General features: G+C 47.1%; 1 protein-coding gene and 1 long non-coding RNA gene across 3 annotated transcripts in view; one reads left to right on the top strand and one right to left on the bottom strand.

Moving 5' to 3' along the window:
* Positions 1-1,837: 1,837 nt before the first annotated feature.
* Positions 1,838-9,562, bottom strand: LOC142064645 (uncharacterized). The gene is made up of 2 exons (XR_012663179.1): positions 8,936-9,562; positions 1,838-8,245 (listed from the first exon to the last, which is right to left on the bottom strand). It is a non-coding gene; the product is annotated as an uncharacterized LOC142064645 (long non-coding RNA).
* An 11-nt stretch (positions 9,563-9,573) lies between these two features.
* The window catches only part of SETD1B (SET domain containing 1B, histone lysine methyltransferase), a 55,643-nt gene continuing 45,793 nt past the window's right edge, over positions 9,574-19,423 (top strand). The window contains exons 1-6 of one of the 2 annotated variants that reach the window (XM_075109858.1): positions 9,574-10,258; positions 10,558-10,712; positions 11,144-11,242; positions 11,732-12,002; positions 15,208-15,320; positions 18,054-19,229. In XM_075109858.1, the coding sequence (XP_074965959.1) occupies positions 10,186-10,258; positions 10,558-10,712; positions 11,144-11,242; positions 11,732-12,002; positions 15,208-15,320; positions 18,054-19,229 (1,887 nt within the window). In that variant the 5' untranslated portion in view covers positions 9,574-10,185. Of the gene's footprint in view, positions 10,259-10,557; positions 10,713-11,143; positions 11,243-11,731; positions 12,003-14,432; positions 14,479-15,207; positions 15,321-18,053; positions 19,230-19,423 lie in introns of those variants that run through there. The other variant, XM_075109859.1, reaches the window with a different exon arrangement.

Here is a 19,423-nt window from a genome sequence, read left to right as displayed (position 1 = left end):
CCCCCCCTCCCCTAGATGTTCGTGACACTTTTTTACCCCCCCTTATGCAACATGTCAGGCAGTTGTGATAATTTACTGCCACAGGAACCACTTCCTGCATGCTACTAGCAGCAAGTTTTTCCGGACTGCTGGCAGGCATTGCACAGGGAAAATGAAAGACAACCTGCAGTGGAAGGTGTTGGGAAGTAAAGGGAACCCTGCTCTCCCATCAGCAGCTCCCAAAGGGACAGGGGGAGAAAAGCAGTGATGGCTTTGCTGATTTAGTGGAAACTAACTTCAGTTAGGACTTAGCAACGGCCTACCCTCTTGAAGGCTAAAACAATTAAAGTATGTGGAAAAGGTATTTAAAGACTTACCTTGAAAAAACAATAAAGGCTAAAGCAAGTATGAAAATAAATTAGAAACTAGGCAAAGATAAGAACAGAGCCTGCAGGAATAAAGTCTAAACAAAAGGCAGGGGCTATGCAGCAAGAAAACCACAAATGGCAGGGGTTGAAATGTAAAACCTACAGTTCACTGTGAAATACGAACGATGCTGTTGTATTCCACACCTCCTCTTCCCAGGAGTAGCTGTCTCCACAAGGTGAAGGGCAGTAATGAATCAAGCTCCTTCCCTCTCTTCTGCTATTTTCTATGCAATTATTCGCAGGCTGTACAAGTTCTGCTTTATTTCCCCTCTCCATATGCCGCACTCTCCTCCTGGGTCTTTTTCATTCCGAACTGTGCATTTGGCCTCTCTCCCACTTCTTTCTCCTCGGTGCGCACCCCCTGCTCTGCTAAGATCTGCTGTCTTTGTAACCTCCGCTGTGCACATATGCTGGCTCTCCCTCCCCCCTCCCCGCCACCCCCTGCTTCTGGGCCATCAAGTGTCCCTTCACTTCACTCCAGTATTTTTGCCAGGGGGCCCGTCAGCCAGCCAGGAAAGGAACAATTTTGCTATGGCCACTGCTCCTGTTTTCATGCTGCTGGCTCCTCTCCACCGATCAAGGGGAACCCATGTTGCTCCCATAGTACAGCTGATTGTTAGGGAAGGCAAGGACAGCTCTGCAGCTGCTTAGCAACTGGGAGCTGCTGTTATGCAGCACCATAGAAAGGCAATGGCTGGCACAGCATTCGCTAATTCTGCATGGTGTTCTGGCCCACTCGGCTGAAAACCGTGGCTTAGTGAACCAGCTGGGGCACTCCCAACTGTTCTGTCAAAATATAAATCAAGACAGGGATCCTTAACTGCAGATTTGAGAGCAATGGCAACAATGTCAAGGGCAGAACTGTCTCAGCCTTGTGTCATACGTTGTTTGTATCACACCAGTTAGAGGACACCGTTCCGATTTGTAAGCTAAACTCATTCCATTTGATCTTTGTCATCACTTTTCCGGCTGCAACATTTCATATGCCATCACTTATGATGAGAATGTTCCCTGTATGTGCTGCATGTTAAAAAGGCTCACAGGTCTCCAGCTACCATCGCCATCTAGACTGTTTAATGATAGGCGTCCAGATACACAAGTATTTTAATGTATAAATATCTTTTTAGGTTACTTAATTTGTATCTTCATTTCCTTTTGATGCAAGCTCTGTGAATGCCCAAGTTCTTTAAATGGTACTTTTATTTTTTTTTAAACTGTGCTGTTTAGGCCATGAAGCACTGAACTGAAGTGCTTACTAATTTGGTGACTTTAGAATGTTGATTAGAATTACCAACTTTCTTGATTTATTTCAAGTTTATAAGCTTTAAAGTATTCTAAAAAATAACCAGTTGTACATTCTGATGGGATCATAGCATTTCAATAGCAGCTGCATTTCAATAGGCAAGAAGCAACACAAAGCATTCTGCAGGTCAAGTGTTGAAACAGCTTCTTTATTTGTTTATAGCTCACAAATTATTAGATCTCTGAAAGCAATCACTACCTATCTTACACAGGTGGCTTTTGTCATAAAACTAGCAGAAATACAGTGGACAGATACAGTTTAAAAAGAAACCAAAAAACCCAGCCGTGGCAAATATCCAACATGTCCATCAAAAGTTGTATGGATCTTAATCAAAATAAATGTTTATTCCAATACTGGGTATCACCATACCCCTCTTTGCACCCAGGCAGCCAAACAACACAGCAGAGCAGTAATTCCCCATCATTGTTCAATGCTTACATCCCATGCATCCTCAGAGCATGCTGGGACACAGGTGAAATCCATCAGGAGGTTGCTTATTTTGGCTGAGAAATTCCCTAGACAGATCATCTGCTGTTCTTAGGAAGAAATGAAAAATTTAATGGCAAATAAACTGAACAGGCAAATACCCTGTCCATATTCCTACTCAATATTCCTTTGATATTCTTAGCCTGGTTTCCTAAAAATAAACCAGCCTAATGTGACTGTGTTGTTCTATGTAATTTTTCCTCTCCTTCCTCCAATCTCAATCAAATTTGGCAGTGGGGAAGAAGTCCCAAATGTATTTAGGTCTTGAATGAACAGCTGAGTAGAATATGTAGTATAGGCACCACCGTAGTGTCACGGAAAGGCAGGCAGAATCCAGCCCTTGCCCATACCGAGGGGCAGTACTGCTGCTGGCTTGGCCCCTGTGGAGCTCCCAGTCAGCATGTTACCGCTTGCTCAGCCAGACAGGGCAAGCAAGACTGGGTAAGAGCTGGAATATTTGTCAGGGGGCATTTACAGACACAAATCCATGGGAGACAAAGCTTCATGAGTTTAGCTGCTGACAGAGAAACTTTCAAGAAATTTTAAGGTTCAGTGGTAAATGGTAATAGCACTAATAGACGATTTCTGCAAGAGGGCTCATGTGCCATACTTCAACGCCTGTGAAGCATTTACGGGATTATGAGAGCAAGAAGGCATAATCAATTGGATTAGAATCCATCTAGCAGGAAGGTCTCAAAATGCAGTTGTAACCACTATGTCCTAGAGCTGTCATCTTTCTTTTATGGGTCCTGCAACTACCTGTTTTGGGCCCTACATATTTACTGGCTATGTTATAGACACCAGGGCAGGGAAATGCTGCAACGTGCCTCCTGGCTCCCTTCCAGCTCCTAAACTGGGCTTTCTTCCCACAAAACTGGGGTGTGGCAAGAGGATGGTGTACATTCAGACCTCCTCCTGACACAATATTGACACAGCTGAGGTGTGCACACACCCGGAACCAGGAAACTCCTACGGTGGAGACAGAAGCAGTTGTTTCTCTGGATGAAAATATAATTGGTAATAATCATTACCAATCAAGTTTGTAGGCAACACTCAACAGTAGCAGGAAGGGGTATTAAAAAAAAAAAAAAGCCATTGCAAGCAGCAATGCTGCCTAAGGACTTGCCCTTTTCAAGAGGGCCAAGTGTGAAGCTGTACCTTCAGAACAAAGAGCACAAACCAATGGGACAGGGATGCCATACCAAGAAGGAGCAGGTCTGAGAGTATTTTAGGAGCCATGCTGGGAAACCAGCTGAACACGGCTGGTGTAACCCCTCGATGCCTGACAGAGACACCTCAGCCAGGGGGGCTGCTGGCACAGGTACAATCACTGCTGATCGCTCTGTCCCCTTCTGACTAGACTGAAATGGTGAAACACTGGAGTGTTCATAGGGAACCGCGAACAGAACCATTACAGGATTAGCAAAGATGGACCCAAGGGGGAGCTCTGCAAGTCTGCAATGGGAGTGTTAAATGCTCAGCTAAACAGCCTGTACACAGCTACACGGGGACGGAAATCTGATAATGGAGAGTTCCTCCGTCAAGCAGACTGAGATACAGCAACATCCAGAAACCGAAAGCAGAAACTAGACAAGTTTAGAAAAGTATGTTGATTTCTAGTCTGTCAGGTAGATTTTGATGGAAACAGTTTACTAACTCTTATTTTACTCTCTCTCACAACCCATTTTAAAATGAAAATCTGATATTTTTCTAAGATGCAGGAATGCTGTAGTTAAATTATTTGAAATGAGAAAAAGCAACAAATTTGCAAAAATCTCATGACCTGCATAATGCAGGAAGTTGAACCAGATGAACCTAGGTCTCTTTTGTCCTTTATAATCTATTAATCTAGTTTCCTTGCACAAGCAGTGGATTGTGACATGAAAACCTTCAATATAAAGGATTCTGTGTACAAGCCAGTCTAAAACAAAATGTTGTAAGCAGTCACGATCATTGTTTGGCAGAACAGCTGCATATTTTTCATTTCACTTGGCTCTCAATCTAATTTGCTCTTGTTGCAACACTTGGCCAAAGAAATTAAATCACTTCTTATTGATAACATACAGTGACATAATTAGCATAAGAGTCTTCCACTCCACAATGCAGGGGAGGGACACTGTGGGCAAGAACAAACCCCTTTGCTTCAAGAATGTGCAGAGAGTCACCACAAGCTGTTCAGAGAGAAAAAAAAACAACCCTTTTTTTTCCCCTCCCCTTTCCCCTGAAAGATCTCTTTCTTCCTCTAGAGAGTCTCATGCAGTAAACCAGGGTCAATCTAACTCAAGTATGAAAGTCTGGTTTGACCTTTCTGGGATTTAAACACGCCGTACCAGAACATTTAGCTTTTCAGATACGAGGTTCAGCCATGAAACCACCCACTCCGGGAGTGCAACCGGTCTCAACTGCCTTGATGACTTTTAAACTACATTGAACATTGTAGTCATTTAGAAACTCTTAAAAAACGGAAATAAATTTTCAGCTCAGACTTAGAAAAACGATTTCCAGAAGTGCTGAGGACCCACACAATTCACTGGGTCCGCAAAGCGAGCTCCTGTACAACGCCTGCTGCCCCAGCAATTTCTGGCCCCGGTCTGCACGTACGCGGCGCCAGGCACACGCTTTAGGACCTCTCCCAGCTGGAGCAGTTCATGGATTCTACCATCGGCAACGGCCGTCCTGAACAATGATTAATTGCAGACAAAGATCATAGTCCTGGAAAAATGCGCAGAGAGGTGCAAGTACAGACAAAGCTGTCTAAGCTCCCACAGTATTATGGTCTGGCTGAATCTGTTCAAAGCCTGTGTTAGGCATACCCTAGTTTGCTTCAGGGTTAAACAGACCAACGTTAAGGTTTCAATGCACATATTACTAATACCCAAATAGATATTTAAACAGAAATTTTAAATCCCAGGAAAGTTAATAGCTGACGCCTTTTAAATCTGCTTTTTCTAAATCACTTTACGTGCTGACTTAACTCATTATGATGCAAGCTGCAGAAACGTTTTCATTACAGTTCAAAAAACCCCTGCATAAACCGAGCCCAGATCAACACCGTACTTTGATCTACACGTCGCCTGTTTCGGCCATTTCCAGGAAGCTGAAACGCTTTTCACCTCTATTGAGAAATAGTGGAAGCACATTTTAATGGTGTTTAGCTAAGAATAACGTCACCGTTTCTTCCAAGTTTATTAGCAGATTATTATTTAAAGCAATTGTAAACCAGGAAGGCAGTTACCCTGCTGGCAGGAGCAAGGGCCAGGCGCTCAGAGCTGGTCTGGCCGGGGAAGGCGCGTCTCGCAGGGACCGGGCGGTCCGAGCCATGGCTCCGAGCGCCGCGGCCCCGAGAGAGGGGCGCAGAGGAAGCGTTTTAAAGCCAGCCTGGCAGTGCGCAGACATTTTTTTAATTTTCCCCTCCATGGATACGTGTTATGTTTTGTGCGGACGGTTTCTCGCTTGTTCTCGACAGAGCCTGACCCGGGGGGGGGGGGGGGGGGGGGGGAACAAGAAATGAAGAGATGAGCGTAAGCCCTCGCGTCGTTGCGAAAGGCGCAGGCTGCGGTGCCTCCTTCGCGGCAGCACCCTGCTCCCTCGCAGGAAAACACCCCTGAGCCTCGGCACATACCACAGCACAGGTTTTACAAACCCACGGAGCGGCTGTTCCTGAGCCGCAGGAACTGGCGAGCAGGGCGCACCCTGCCCGGCACATGCCGCTCCCGCAGGCAGCCTCTGCCAAGTAGCCACTTACCTTCTCCCTCCCACAGGGTCCGCAGGACGGTCCTGCTCTAGCCTTACCAGGGAGGCCACCTCTCTACAAGTGTTTGCTTTTCCTCCCTGTCCTGCCCTCTGAAGTGGTTGCTCAAGCCAGGCTTTCCTAGCTCACCTAATTTGGGTCTGCAGTGGAGCACAAGGTGCAGCTCCCCGCAGAGCACAGCGAGGCTTGTGAAGCTCCGAAATAACCCCCACGCCTCCACCCAAAGCGAGCTGCAGGAAAATCTGCTCGGGAAAGAACAAAAAAAAATTAAAAAAAAATAAAAAAAAAAAGGCACATGTAACACCTCAGACGGCCATGGCGGCTCGCACTGCAGCACGGCAGCCGGTTCCGCGCCAGCCCGGGCCCGGAGAGCTGGGCGCTGCAGGCCGGCCGGGCCGGGCCATTCCACCCCGGCTGCGGGCGGGAGGAGGCAGGGCAGCGGCTGCCCCGGCGGAGCGGCTGGGCGATGGCGGAGGTGGGGGGGGAAGCCCAGGAGGGGCAGGAGAAGGAGAACAACAAAGAGCCATGTGACGAGCGGCGGCCGCGCTCCCCCCGGCGCGTTGGCGGGGCGCAGCGCAGCCCGCTCCAGGCGGGGAGGCTGGCGACGCCGCCCTGCTCCTCCCGCGGCCAGCGCCGGCTGCTCATTTGCTTGGTTTCCCCCCTCCACAACTGCCTGGGTGTTTTTCTTTTTTTTTTTTTTTTTTTTTGAGGGGGGGAAGGCTGTTATTTGTTCCTCTTTTTTTTTTTTTTTCCCCTCTGCATTAGGATACTTTCATCTTTTGGCATTTATAAAAGCCAGCGAGCGGGAAGCTGCGGCGGGGGGAAGGGAGGAAGGCGAGGGCGGGCGGCGTTATTTATAGGCACCCAGGGCTTCGCCTGCATTATGCGAGCTGCCTTTGTCCTCCCTGCCCGGCCGGCGCCCGCCCCCCCTCCCGCGGCCGGGCTGGAGCGGCGCCAACCCCACCGCCCGCAGCGCTGCCTCCCGCTGCTGCAGGGCGCTCCCCGGCGCGGCCATGTTGTGCGCGGCAGCCGCGGGGAGAAAAAGCTGCCAGGCGCCCCGCTCCCTCCTCGGCTTCTCCTTCCACAACCCCTCACAAAGTGGTGGGGGAAGGGGGGGGCGGGAAAAAGGAGACTGGGGCGGGGGGGGGGGAAAGACAAAAAAAAGGCCATTTCCCTCCAGTGATCGGGACGCGAAGCGCCGCCAGGCAGTGGGGGAGAGCCCGCCTCGCCGCCGCCCCAGCCCTGAGGAGAACGCGGCACCGAAGGAGAAGCCATGATGGCGGCTACTCTCACACAACATGGAGCACGACCGGGAGCGCCCTGCCCGCCGCCAGCCGCCCCTCCCGGCGCCCGGGACACGGTGCTTCCGCAGGCTTTCACATAATAAAACCACCAGACTTCGGCGGGGAGGCCATTTAATGGGCTGGGTGGCTGCACTAAAGCACAACTGCTGTGAATATCAACTGCGTCACGGCTCTCCAACTGTAAAACTCAGGCTGCAAAGGGTCCCTCACTTGGAAGGAAACTCCCTCATTTTGGATTTACTTCCAGACCTCCTTTTTTCCCCCCTCTCTCCAAGTCACTGCCTCTCGGTATGAAGGATTTTACAGTGCTTTTTAGTGATACATCCGCCATTAAGACTCACCGTCTTGAAAAACACCCCCCCATTTTGTTGCTTTTTTTTGTCGAGCTTCAGTAATTAGACGGATAAAACATGTAAGGGATCCTTACCACCACCACCAACGCCTTTTCGCCTTTTAAAAAAATGAACCTCAGTAACATCTTACTGTTCGCAGGCAGATTTTTTTTTTTGTGTGCGTTCAAATTTAACAGCCACGTAACGCCTGCAATGGATTCACGGCGTCTCTCCGCAAAAAAAAAAAAAAAAAAAAAAGCCAAAACCAAAAACCCAAAACCCAAAACCAGGGCTGCAGACGACCAAGCACTTTGTGCAGAAAAAGAAATCCCTCCCTGAAAAATAGACGCTTTAGAGACGCTGTTAGATGTATCTGAGGCGAAGGAGATCGCCACCGCTCCTAAAGACGACCATTAGGATTTTTCCGCCCAGGACAATAACATTAGCCGCACAGGCCTGGTCTATATGTTTCTCTGCAAGGGCAAAAGGGTTTACTTACCCGCGCACCATAGTTGAAAGCAGCTCTGAAGGTGAAGTTAACGCGTTTTTTTTTTTTTAAATAACGGCTATAAATATATGATCTGGATCACCACTTCTCTCGTAAGTTTGCAAGTCAAAGCGGATCTTGACAAGATAGTTACGGATCTTTGTCTGGCAGTGGGCTAGCATAAAAAAAAAAAAAGGGAAAAAAGCTATAGAAAAAGTTGTCCAGCTATGTTGACTGACCGTACGCATCGAGGACTCCTACTCGAGGCTTAAATCTACCTTCCTGTGGCAGATTTACTCTGTACATAAAAAGGACATTCAGTGTTTTTCCACAGAGCACGCAGACATTAAAAATGTTCTCAATAGTTTTAGGCTGCACATGTTAGTGTGAAAACACCTGGCTAACGTTTACTGGTTGTAAACAACTTTTAAGCATCTCTTAGCCAGGTATTTTGCTTTATAAGTAAAATATTTCAAAAAGCATAAATTGGTTTAGATAAGCAGACGAAAACGTAAGACATGCAAATGAAGGCTTAGCAATAAGGACCACTTCAGTAACATTAACATGAAAACTACACTTAGCAAGGACAGAATGGATTGGGTACTTACAACGTAAGAGGAAAGAAAGAAAAAAGCTTATCATAGTAAAATTGCCTGTTTTTTTTCTCCAGAATGCACTATTTCTATGTTTAATATTTAAAACATTACCTTATAAGCACCAAAGGAGTTAATAAAAATGGCCAGTAATCAAGTGTTTAATACAGGAAATACTCTTTAAAATTTATTGCTCAGTCATCAGAGAGCTCTATAAAGCTTAAAAACCCCCAAAACAAGAACAAAAAAAAAATTAAAAAGAATGTATTTACTTTTTTTGGCATTCGAAATTGTTAACTGCTGACATAGGGTGTGCCATGACCTAGTTACACAAGACAAAGATGGATCCTGAATCGTAAGGGAAAAAAAGTCCGCATTTTTTTTGTTTAAGATTTTGTTTGTTTGTTTGGTTTGGTTTTTTTTTTTAAATCTTCCTTCTTCATGAGTCCTCTAGCATGGTGCCAGATATGAACACCACCCCGAGCGCTCCCCGCAAGTGGACGGTGCGGATTCACATGGCGGATCCCCCTTTTGGAACAAAGGAAAAGCCCAGTTGGCCATTTCGCTCCATTGCAGAAAAATGGCTGCCTGATCTGTTGGCCTCTCCTTAGCTGTCTGCTGAAGGATGTTTTTACATCGCCGTCTAATAACTCAAGCCCCATGGAAGCTGCTCGCCCATTGGCTGCGGCCGCCCCGCTGCCTTTAACCAGCCAATTGCCCGACCGCGGCCAGCTGCCGCGGCCCCGCGGCCCGAACGCAGCCGCGCCATGAGCCCGCCGCGCTCCGCCCGGCTCCGCGCCCCGGCGAGCGGCGGGGGGACCGCGCCGCCCGGCCTTTAATACCTAAAACAAAATGGAAGCTCCCCGCTGATTGGCTGCCGCCGGCCCCGGACCTTTAATAAGCAAAACTGCTCACCCCCCCCATCCTCTCCGCCTTCACCCCCTCCCCGGCCGTGTGTCTCCTGAACGGCGGCGGCGCCGCGCCCCCCCGCCTTCCCCGCCGCAGCAGGGCGGTGAGCTCCGCGCTCCGCCCGCGGCCGCCCGGTCGGGGCTCGCCGAAGTCTTCCCCTAAAAAAAAAAAAAAAAAAAACAACTTGTCCCACCTATAGGTCCATCTTGTTTAGAAACAGTTTGCGCTAAGGTAAATGCAGCGGGCAGATTCCACTCGCCCCCCCGCATGCTGTTAACCCCGGGGCGGGGAGGAAAAAAAAATAAACCCACCCCGGCGGCGGCCGATGCGGCGGCGCTCGGCGGCGGCGGGGCGGCGGCGGGCGGCCGCGGGCCGGGGGCTGCGCGGCGCGGCCGCCGTGAATGTGCAGGCGGCGGAGGGCGGTTAGGCGTTCGCGGCGCTCGCAGCGGTGTATTGTGGGAGGCCGCCGCCGCCAGCAGCGAGCACACACAATATGTGGTGGCTCGCGAAAACGGGAGGCAGGAGCCTGGCGGCCAGCCCGCGCCGGTAACCGGCCCCATGTGAGACGGGAGCTCGCCTTTCGCCGCCCGGAGACGATCGGCCGCCGAGCGCGATGTCTTTCCGAGAGATCAAGGCGGGGGAAAAAGCCAAGCACCCTGAAGATCATGGCAAAAAGCAGAGTTCAAGTGAGATTGGGTCTTTTTTTTTTTTTCCCCCTTTTTTTTCCCTCCTCTCCTCCTCCTCCCTCTCTGCCTCTTGTCTGGCTGGGGTGGAGGGGGGACCCGGCTGGCAAGTCCCCCATTTTAGGGCTCGGTTCGCGGTGGATTTCCTCCCTGCCTGGGTGTGTAGAGCGGACGGCTCGTTTAAAAAAAAAAAAAAAAAAGGTGTCTTTGTTGAATATTTTTTTTAACTTTATGGTTTTCCGTGTGGGTTTTTTTTTCTTTTCCCTTTCCCCCTTCCTTTACCCCCCTCCCCCGCCGTCCAGGTTGGATCAACGGAATGGAGAACAGCACGCAAGCCAGCACTTCTGTCGAGAAAAGAAATCACCATTGGAGAAGTTACAAGTTGATTATTGACCCGGCTCTGAAAAAAGGACAGCACAAACTCTACCGTTACGATGGGCAACATTTCAGCATGCCTGTGAGTGGGGGGGGTCGTGGGTTTCCCCCATTGTGTTGCGTGTCCCTCCCCCCCGCCTCCGTTTTACCGGCGTTTTGGGGGCTGGGGGTCCCTCCGGGTCGTGGTAATCCCTGCCGTAGCACATGTGTGTGGGAGGGAGGTCTGGGGGACACACACACAGCCACCGAAGTTACCGCCACCTGACACTGTGTATTCAACTGTCAGGAGCCCAAAGAGCCCAAACCTGCGGCTTTATTTCTGTGTTTCCAATCTGTGTGCATTTCCCAGCAGTATTGCAATTTGACACGTGTGTGTGTGTATGTGTGTGTCTGTGCGCTTTCCCTTTCCCTTGAGACAGCCCGTGCTTCCTCGGGGTTTATTTTTTCTTTTATTTGTGTCTTAAATTTCAAGCCCTGTTATTGCTGGTTTTGTACTTTTTCTCCTCCTCCCAGAACTCGGGAATTGCTCCTGTGGATTGTGTCAGGGATCCCAGAATAGGGCGAATATGGACCAAAACTAAGGAGTTGGAGCTGTCTGTCCCCAAATTCAAGGTACCGCCCCCATCTTCTGGGTTTAGCTCTGTATTCTTGTTTATCCGGGAGTGAAGCTTCAGTTCCAAATAGTTTAATGGACCGTTTAAATGACAGTCGTATTCCTATTAACATTATTATTTGGCAAACTGTTTAACAATAATCCTCTTCCTAGAGATAAGGAGAAATCAATGCATCTAACGAGGTCACTTGGAGGTTTAGGAGCTGTGTCTTGGGGGCTTCTTGGGTGGGGGGCAGTGGAGGGGGGCTCTCTGCTGACAGTACTGCTCAAAATACATATTGGTAGCCCAGAAAGGAGCTGGTTTCAATGAATGGCTGCAGAGGCTCTGCTCAGCTCTGGGGCTCATCCCAGAGCCTTGGAGGCAGTTTTCTTTCCCCAAAGTTTGTAGGATGCTTTAACCCTCTCCCTCCTGTGCCATCCTTACGCCCTCCCCCACGCTCGTTAATGATGATTGTTTTTATCGACCCCCACCTTGTTCCTGTTTCCAGATTGATGAATTTTACGTGGGGCCAGTGCCTCCCAAGCAGGTCACCTTTGCCAAGCTGAATGACAACATCCGTGAAAACTTTTTGACCGACATGTGCAAGAAATACGGCGAAGTAGAAGAGGTGGAGATTCTGTACAACCCTAAGAACAAGAAGCACCTGGGCATCGCCAAAGTGATCTTTGCCACTGTCAAGGGTGCCCGGGAGGCTGTCCAGCACCTTCACAACACCTCTGTCATGGGCAACATCATCCATGTGGAGCTGGATACGAAAGGTGAGGGGGCATGTTTCAGCCTGACGCGTTTGCGGTTTGCAGTGCCCCTGGCCGTCCCTCTCCTTAAACGAGAGGCTGTTGCAGACTGCAAGGGCCCGGCGATTAAGAACACGAAGGGAGTGCTCCTGTCCCCCTGCGAGCGGGTCTGGTTTCTGGGGCCTTTGCAAGTCACGTGGAGCCAAATGTGTTGTCTGTTGCTAGGAGACAGCCCTGTAATTTGCAAAATGCTGCCATCCTGCTCGGCCCCTGCCTGTACCCTGCCCCGTCCCCTGCTCTCTGCCTTCGGAGGCCTCCTGTGCACCCCATCTCCGTGTCCCAGTCTGGCCGTGCTCGGCTGCCTCTTGGGGCTGCCGGACCCCCTGGCACTTGGCTTTGTAAACTTGGGATTTTGGGGCAAACCTTGGGGTTCCTGGGACCCAAATCTCTCTGGAGTCTGGTGGTGGCAGCAGGGCTGGGTGCTGTCCCCTGCGTTCCTGGCATTTCAGTGATACTTAGCAGCTAACTCGAGGCTGGCAGCAAAAGAGTGCACACGCAGCACTTGTCAGTGTGTGCGCGAGTGTGTAAGTGTGAGACCGTCTCTTAAAGCGACAGGAGCTCCCTAGTCCTGGAGGTAGCCGGCTCTTGGCCCCAGAGCCCAGCCCTGGGGAGCGCAGTAAAGTTTCTGGAAGTATGAAAGCATTGCATTTCACCGCTTTGTCCTGTTTCCTTCAAGTGTGTTAGTGAAGGGCTTTGCTAAAGTCTGCCTGAATTTTAGAAAATGTCTAAAGCTGAGGAGGTGTAGGTCAGTTGCTGCTTGTACTTCTTGCAAACATGGCATTTCTAGTTTGAAACTGACTTACTGCACTCTTTCTTGGGAAGAGTATGTTGTTCTTAAACATTTTCTTAAAAAAGCTGATATTTTTTTCTGTGTTAAAAGGTTTCAGCAATGTAGTGCACAACCTATACAGCAGTTGGTGTGCCACATCTGGTAAGAGGGTATAGTAGGATGTTTATTGACATTACTGATCACCATTAGAAGAAAAATCACAGTAGTAGTAGTATATTTTCTATTGTGAGTTAAGCTTGACCTTACATATGTATACTTTGAGATTCTGGTATCATTAATTTTTACAGACAGGCTCTTTTCCCCGTGTACTTTGAAATTTGAAGGTAAAAATTACATTTAAGAACAAATTAACTGTTTGTAGATTTAATAATGTAAGCTAAAGGAGGCTCATTAAGTGGTGGATGTCTTAATGAGCAGCATTTTAAACAGGCTGATCGTACTGCATTCCTCCTTGTTCTCCTCCGTTTATAAACTACTCTGCAACTCTTGAACAGACAGCTGTTCAAGAAAGTTAGCTGCGCATCAGGGAAATGAGGGGGTTTTATGCTTCTGTTTCTTGGGAGAAAAGATTGAAGTCTTAGTTTCAAACTGCATTTTTGTTTTGTTTGCCAGCTGTATGCTTCTAAGGTATTTTATTCCACAGTTGCATCTCTTTCATTTTGAAAGAGTAAGACTGTCAACTGTCAGTTTGCTGTAATCCGTCAGAACGAAGTAAAAAATGTTATTCCTAAAATAGCATTAGCAGGTTAGGATGTTCCTAAAATATGTATGTCTAGTTTTCAAAATTTCTTTCTAGTATTCAGCTTTTCAGTAGAATGAAAGGTTGGTTAACTTGATTTTCATAGTCTAGTAAAATGAATATTAGGAACAAAAGCATTATTTTATCTGTCAGAGCACAGGCCTGGCCTGGGAATCTGGAACTAAAACAATCCAGTCTCCTCATCGAAGACAGGCTAGTTCAGAGCAACTTCTCTGCCTCAATTTATCCACCTACAGAATGGACATACTTAATAATTACCTGTCTTTAGAGAAATAGATAGGAATCATTTCACATTCATAAACCTCTTTGAAAACAAAATTGTACCTTTTACTGCATTATATTGGGGGTGTAGGAAGAATTATGAAACTTTCTAACAATTACTTTGTATTTACTTAAAAACAAGTTTTAAAGTAAGCCTAACACTTCCATATCTACGGCGTTGTAGTCTTGGGGCAAGGAGGGGGGCAGTGTGTGTTAATATTTCAAGCATCTCTTCAAGCTCTTGTCTTGAAGAGATCTATTTTGTCATTACTTTAGTTGAACTAAAACAGTTTACATAGTTGAGGATGTGGCTCAGGACTTCATGAAATGAGATTTGATAACCAAATAACCTCATCTGCAGCATTTTTTTCAAGATAAATGAGTCTTTTCCAGTATGCAGAGTTGTGCTAAGGGGTGCTTTGATTTCAAATTGTGTAGAGTGATTCACAGGGAGTTTGGGGTTTGATCCTGCAGGACTGCCTCATGAAAGTAGTCCTGTTTTGGGGGACATCTTGCTTGAATTAATTTTTTGGGGCTCAGATGCTGGGTCTCTCCATTTTTCTATGTATTCTTTATCTTTCAGAGCAAAATTGAGACAGTTTCGGGGTGTGATTCTGTTGCCTTTGAAGGTGATGACAGATTTCTTACAGACTGCAAAATAAGTAGGATTGGGTTTTTGTAGTAATGAAAAATCCAATATTATAAAATTTTGTCTTTGTAGAATTTAGGAATGGAAAGGCTAAGGCTCAGTAACAATATATGGGACAGTTTGCTTCTTGGGCTTTTATTCTTTGAAGGATGCTACTGAGCGCTACTTAACCTGGGGGGGCGGGGTGGAAAAAAGGATTACTTTATGTCTTTTTGGAAAAGCAATGTTAACGGTTTTGTCCTCGGCGTTCCCCTGCTTCGTGTTTGCATTAATAACAGCCGGTTTCTGCTAGCAAGGTGTGTTGGGAGAGCTTTCTGAAGTGGCTCTGGGTGTTGGCAGAGGCTCGTCCCTTGGGTGACAGTTTCACTTCTCAAATCGGCAAGCTATTTGCTTGGCACTTTGGAGAGGAGGGAAGCTGCTGCTCTCCAGAAAGCATGGTGAAGAGCAGAGCTGCCAAGCAGGCTGAGAAGAGGAAAAAGGATTTAGAAACCTCCTTGTCTTGGCTGGAGAAGAGAGTGTCTGACTTTGCTTGCCCAGCAGATTATTTAAAAATGATCCCTACAAGCCTTAGAGGTGATACCTGCTCCTCTGTCACGCAGATGCAGTAGGCTGGGAGAGGTAGCAGGGTTGTGTGGGTGTCAAGAATATGTATTTTTACATAGGCTGGGTTATTTCTGTTTAATCAACTCTTCCATTGTGGTCTGTGCAGGTGAAACCCGCATGCGATTCTATGAACTACTCGTTAATGGTCTTTACACTCCTCAGACCCTTCCTGTAGGCACCGAGCAGGATGTATCGCCAACTGTGAATGAAGCTCTCCAGGTATGTTTGCTTGGTTTTTTTTTTTAAGAATAACTTTTTAAGAAATTCCAAACAAATGCATCATTAATGTTAGTGTTTTAACACTTTTAATTTAGCTTCTGTTTTTTGTCTTGCCATAGTTTCACTGGATGTTACTAATTCACATTTAAATATAACTTGCTCATAATTGCTAAAGCAAATGTAACTCTCTGTGAATGCAGTGCATGTGGCTAATCTGTATGCTGGTGTCTGCATAGCATGGTAAGCGCTTTTTGTCTTTCAGAATGAAAAATACCTACAGAACCGACAGTATGTGCCCTATTAACATTAGAAATTCCTGCAGTTAAGGGGACTGGATCAGATCTGTCCCTGAGATGAGATTATTCCCTTGAAGTCAGGAGGAATGATTTACAATGGTACATTTGGCCTAGCGTCTGCAGTATGTAATCCTTAGCGCATACGTTCTTCAGACTTGCTTAAAGGCTAAAAGAGGGAAGATGTCAAATCTTGAGTAGTGGCATCAATTTTCCAGAATCTTGATTAGTCACTGAAATCAGTTGTTAATAAAAGCAGTGGACAGAATTCCTGAGGGCTTCCAGGGGTCCCTTGATATTTAGGGTACAATCCTCTAAATGGCTTTGTACAGTTACGTGCTGCCCTGCAAACCCCACTGGGATGAGGGGGAGGGGAAACCTGTTTAGCTGAAGTCCTCCTTGGCTTGTCTAGATGTACTTTGGCTCCTGATTGTGACTTAGGAACCCACTTTAAGGCAAATTTGAAATAGGTTTAGCAGAGGTTGGGTTTTTTTTCATTCTCTCTATGCCTCTGCACTCTTACGACTTCATAAAATGCCATAGTTTCGTTTATGCTGCGATCAGATGTTTTCAGGACAGGTAAGAGCTGTACATTGAATGTGAAAATCCCATTGATCTGAAAAACTAAAATTCTCCTCTTCTCCCACCAACTAGCCCAACAGCAACAGGGCGAAACCCCGGTATCCTCTTTAACAAAATCATGAAGAGGCTGATTCTTCTTTATCTCCCAGCAAGGTCTTTTTAAAGGCAGGAGGGAGGCAAGTCATGATTTTGCTGGGAATTGCTATGAGCAGGGACTTGCTTTTAATTTCTGCTGGTTACAGCACATGTCAAATAAAAATGGACAGATCTGTTCTTACTCCTTTTTCAGGGTTAACAGCAAAACACTGAATTGATGGTATCCCCCAAAGTAGTCCCTGCTGTAATTATCTTTCAGATTGTTTCTGTAGATACTGTGTTCATGTATTATATTATTATCCTGAATTGATTTTTTTCCCAATTACCACCAAAATTATTGCTTTGTGGGTAACTTTGTTTGCATCATGTTCTTGTCACTAGAACCTGCCAACAAGCTTGTTTGCTGTTGTAGTTTAGTCAAGTACTGACATTTGCTTTCCCCCTCATGCAGAACAGCCAAGACCTGACAGTTCTGTGGGTCACAATCCCTGCCCCTAGGCCATATCCAAATCCAGCTGAAAAACAATCCACATCACATTTACACCAAAGGTGCAGAGATGTGGATTTTAGCAGGAAGTACGTGGCTGGTTCCTGGGCCTTTCTGTGGGTTTTAGAACAGTTGAGGAAGAAACTTTCCTGATGTCCATGTGGTCGTGTTCTCTAGGGGTCACACCAAGAGCAAGTCCACGCTATTGAGTGGGCAAGGTGTGCACAAGTATAGCAGGCAGGTGAGAGCTCAGCTTGTGTTTGATGGTGCTGGCATGTTATAAGCAGGCTGGTTTAAGGGTCTCTCTACCTACCTGTGCTTGGGAGAGTAGCAGCCAGCCTGTAGTCTCACCAGTTAGCTATCCTGGTGTGCTTTTCAGGAGTTGAGTTCAGTCCTGCCTCTCTTACTACCAGGAGGATTCTCACTGAGCTCTTGCTTTGCATTATGGAAAATTGATTCTGGCACTGATCATTAGCATGGCACTGTTATGACTCAGCAGAGCCTGAGTTGGAAGAGGGCTGCTCCTAGAAACCCCCTGAATGTGCCTGTGAAGTGAGTTGCAGAGCAATTACTTGGCTGCTCTGTAGGCTTGTAGGGTTTGTTTCAAATGCCATAATCAATAGTGCTCTACCTGAGCATTTGTCTTTGGGAAGGGGTTTAAAATGCATTTTTAGTAGTTTAGAACCTTTTGCATGTTTCATACCTGTAGCCTTCTGCCTTGTTGTTACAGATGAACGTTTGGTAGGGAGAGTAGTGGGTCAGCTCCCTCAGCTGGACCAACACAAAGCCCTGCTGCACAGGCTTGGTTGCAGGCTAACAGATTGCTGATTTGTATGTTTTGATTTGTTCACAAAACTTAAATTGATAATTTCATATCTCAGAATTTTCTTAATTATCTCTCCTATTTGCAGTTTAGACAAGCCTTACATAGCTGATAGAAATTGAAACTCTTTTAGCTAAAAGTATTTTGTAGTCTCCTGTTTACCTGATGCTCTCGGATGTAGCTTACAAGGAATACTGTTATATCCGCTTTCTTCTTTCTCCTCCTATTATAAACAAGTTCCTCTTTGCTTGGCTTTTTATTTTGAATCAAAGAGAACTGTTAATAATGGATATTGGTTTGTGTTTTCAGGGATGCTGTAACCTATTTTTTTTTCCCTGTGGAAATCAGTGCAAATTCCTGGGTACTCAACTCCTCTGAAAACCAAATGGATTAGGCAGATACCTTTTGAAAAAGCATGTGTTTAGGTGCTTTTCTTTCTTCTGTTTTTATAGTTGACAGATTCCCTGAAGCGCCTGAAAGACAGTAACCTTTCTTCTGCCGGATCATCTGTTACCCCAAACAGTAGCACACCATTTTCCCATGACACAGCCTATTCCAGCTGTCGGCAAGACACCCCAAACTCGTACAGCCAATTTACCCCACAGTCCCAAGGAACACCGCACACCCCACGGTTAGGGACACCGTTTTCCCAGGATTCCACCTATTCTAGTCGTCAGACAACACCTGTGTACCATTTTGGGCAGGACAGTGGGTACAAACCCAGGAGACATGACACAAAATTTACAGATGCCTACAACCGTCGACCGGGACATCACTATGTTCATAATTCGGCAGGTGTTTACCGAGGGACGGAGCATCAGTTTAGTACGTACAAATCCCATCAGCAGGAGCCAGTTCAGTTCTCTCACACTCCTCCCCTGAGCCACTCTAGTTCTTCGAGCTACAAATCTGCCTTCTCTCCCTACCAAGCACCAGCTGTATTTCCCCAATCTGATGAGCAGCAGTTTCCCCAAACTTCCAGGGAAACAGAGTACCGAAGACCCGCGCCACCTCCCACTGAGATGGTTGTGGAAAGCAGCACTGCCACTAACATGGATTTTGTCCCGGTGAAGGAGAAACAGGAGGAGCTTCCGCCCTTGCCCGATTCAAACTCTGTTCCTGAACCGAGTACAGCATCCTTCTCTCAGACTCCAGAGAGAAGTGAGACCCCCGGCACCCCCACCATGGAGTCAGAAATGCAGCATAACAGTTTAGACTCAAGGATTGAGATGCTCTTAAAAGAGCAGAGAACAAAGTTACCCTTTCTTAATGAGCATGACTCGGATAATGAGATCCGAATGGAAGGCAGCCCTATCTCCTCCTCTTCTTCCCAGCTCTCTCCCATCCCTATGTATGGTTCAAACTCTCAGCCTGGTTACAGAGGTCAGACGCCTTCCTCACGCCCTTCCAGCACAGGCTTGGAGGACATTAGCCCAACACCGTTACCTGACTCTGATGATGATGAGCCCATCCCTGGGACGGCTTCTCTGAGTCAGAATTCCCGGGGGGCGTCGGAGGCCAGCATGACTCCCATTGATCAGTTGAGCAGGACCTCCAAAACCGAGACGTCAGAGGCTAAAGAAATGGTGCCTGGTGACCAGACTCCAACATCAGAAAAAATGGACGAGGTAAGAGAGCTGGAACTGAGTTCCAAAGCTCCATGCGTATCCCTGGAGTTGAATGGGGCAGGGAGCTGTGGTTTTCTTTTAGTGTCATTAGAGTGTAGGGTTTCTGGTGGCTTTTTATTTTATTCAAGGCAGCTGGAAATGAGTTAGATGTGACACAAAGCAATGGTCTTAATCAACTTGCCAGTCTCTGGCTT

Source organism: Phalacrocorax aristotelis, chromosome 15, assembly GCF_949628215.1.
Source record: "Phalacrocorax aristotelis chromosome 15, bGulAri2.1, whole genome shotgun sequence".
NCBI lineage: Eukaryota > Metazoa > Chordata > Aves > Suliformes > Phalacrocoracidae > Phalacrocorax > Phalacrocorax aristotelis.
This window is presented reverse-complemented; position numbering and strand designations above follow the sequence as displayed.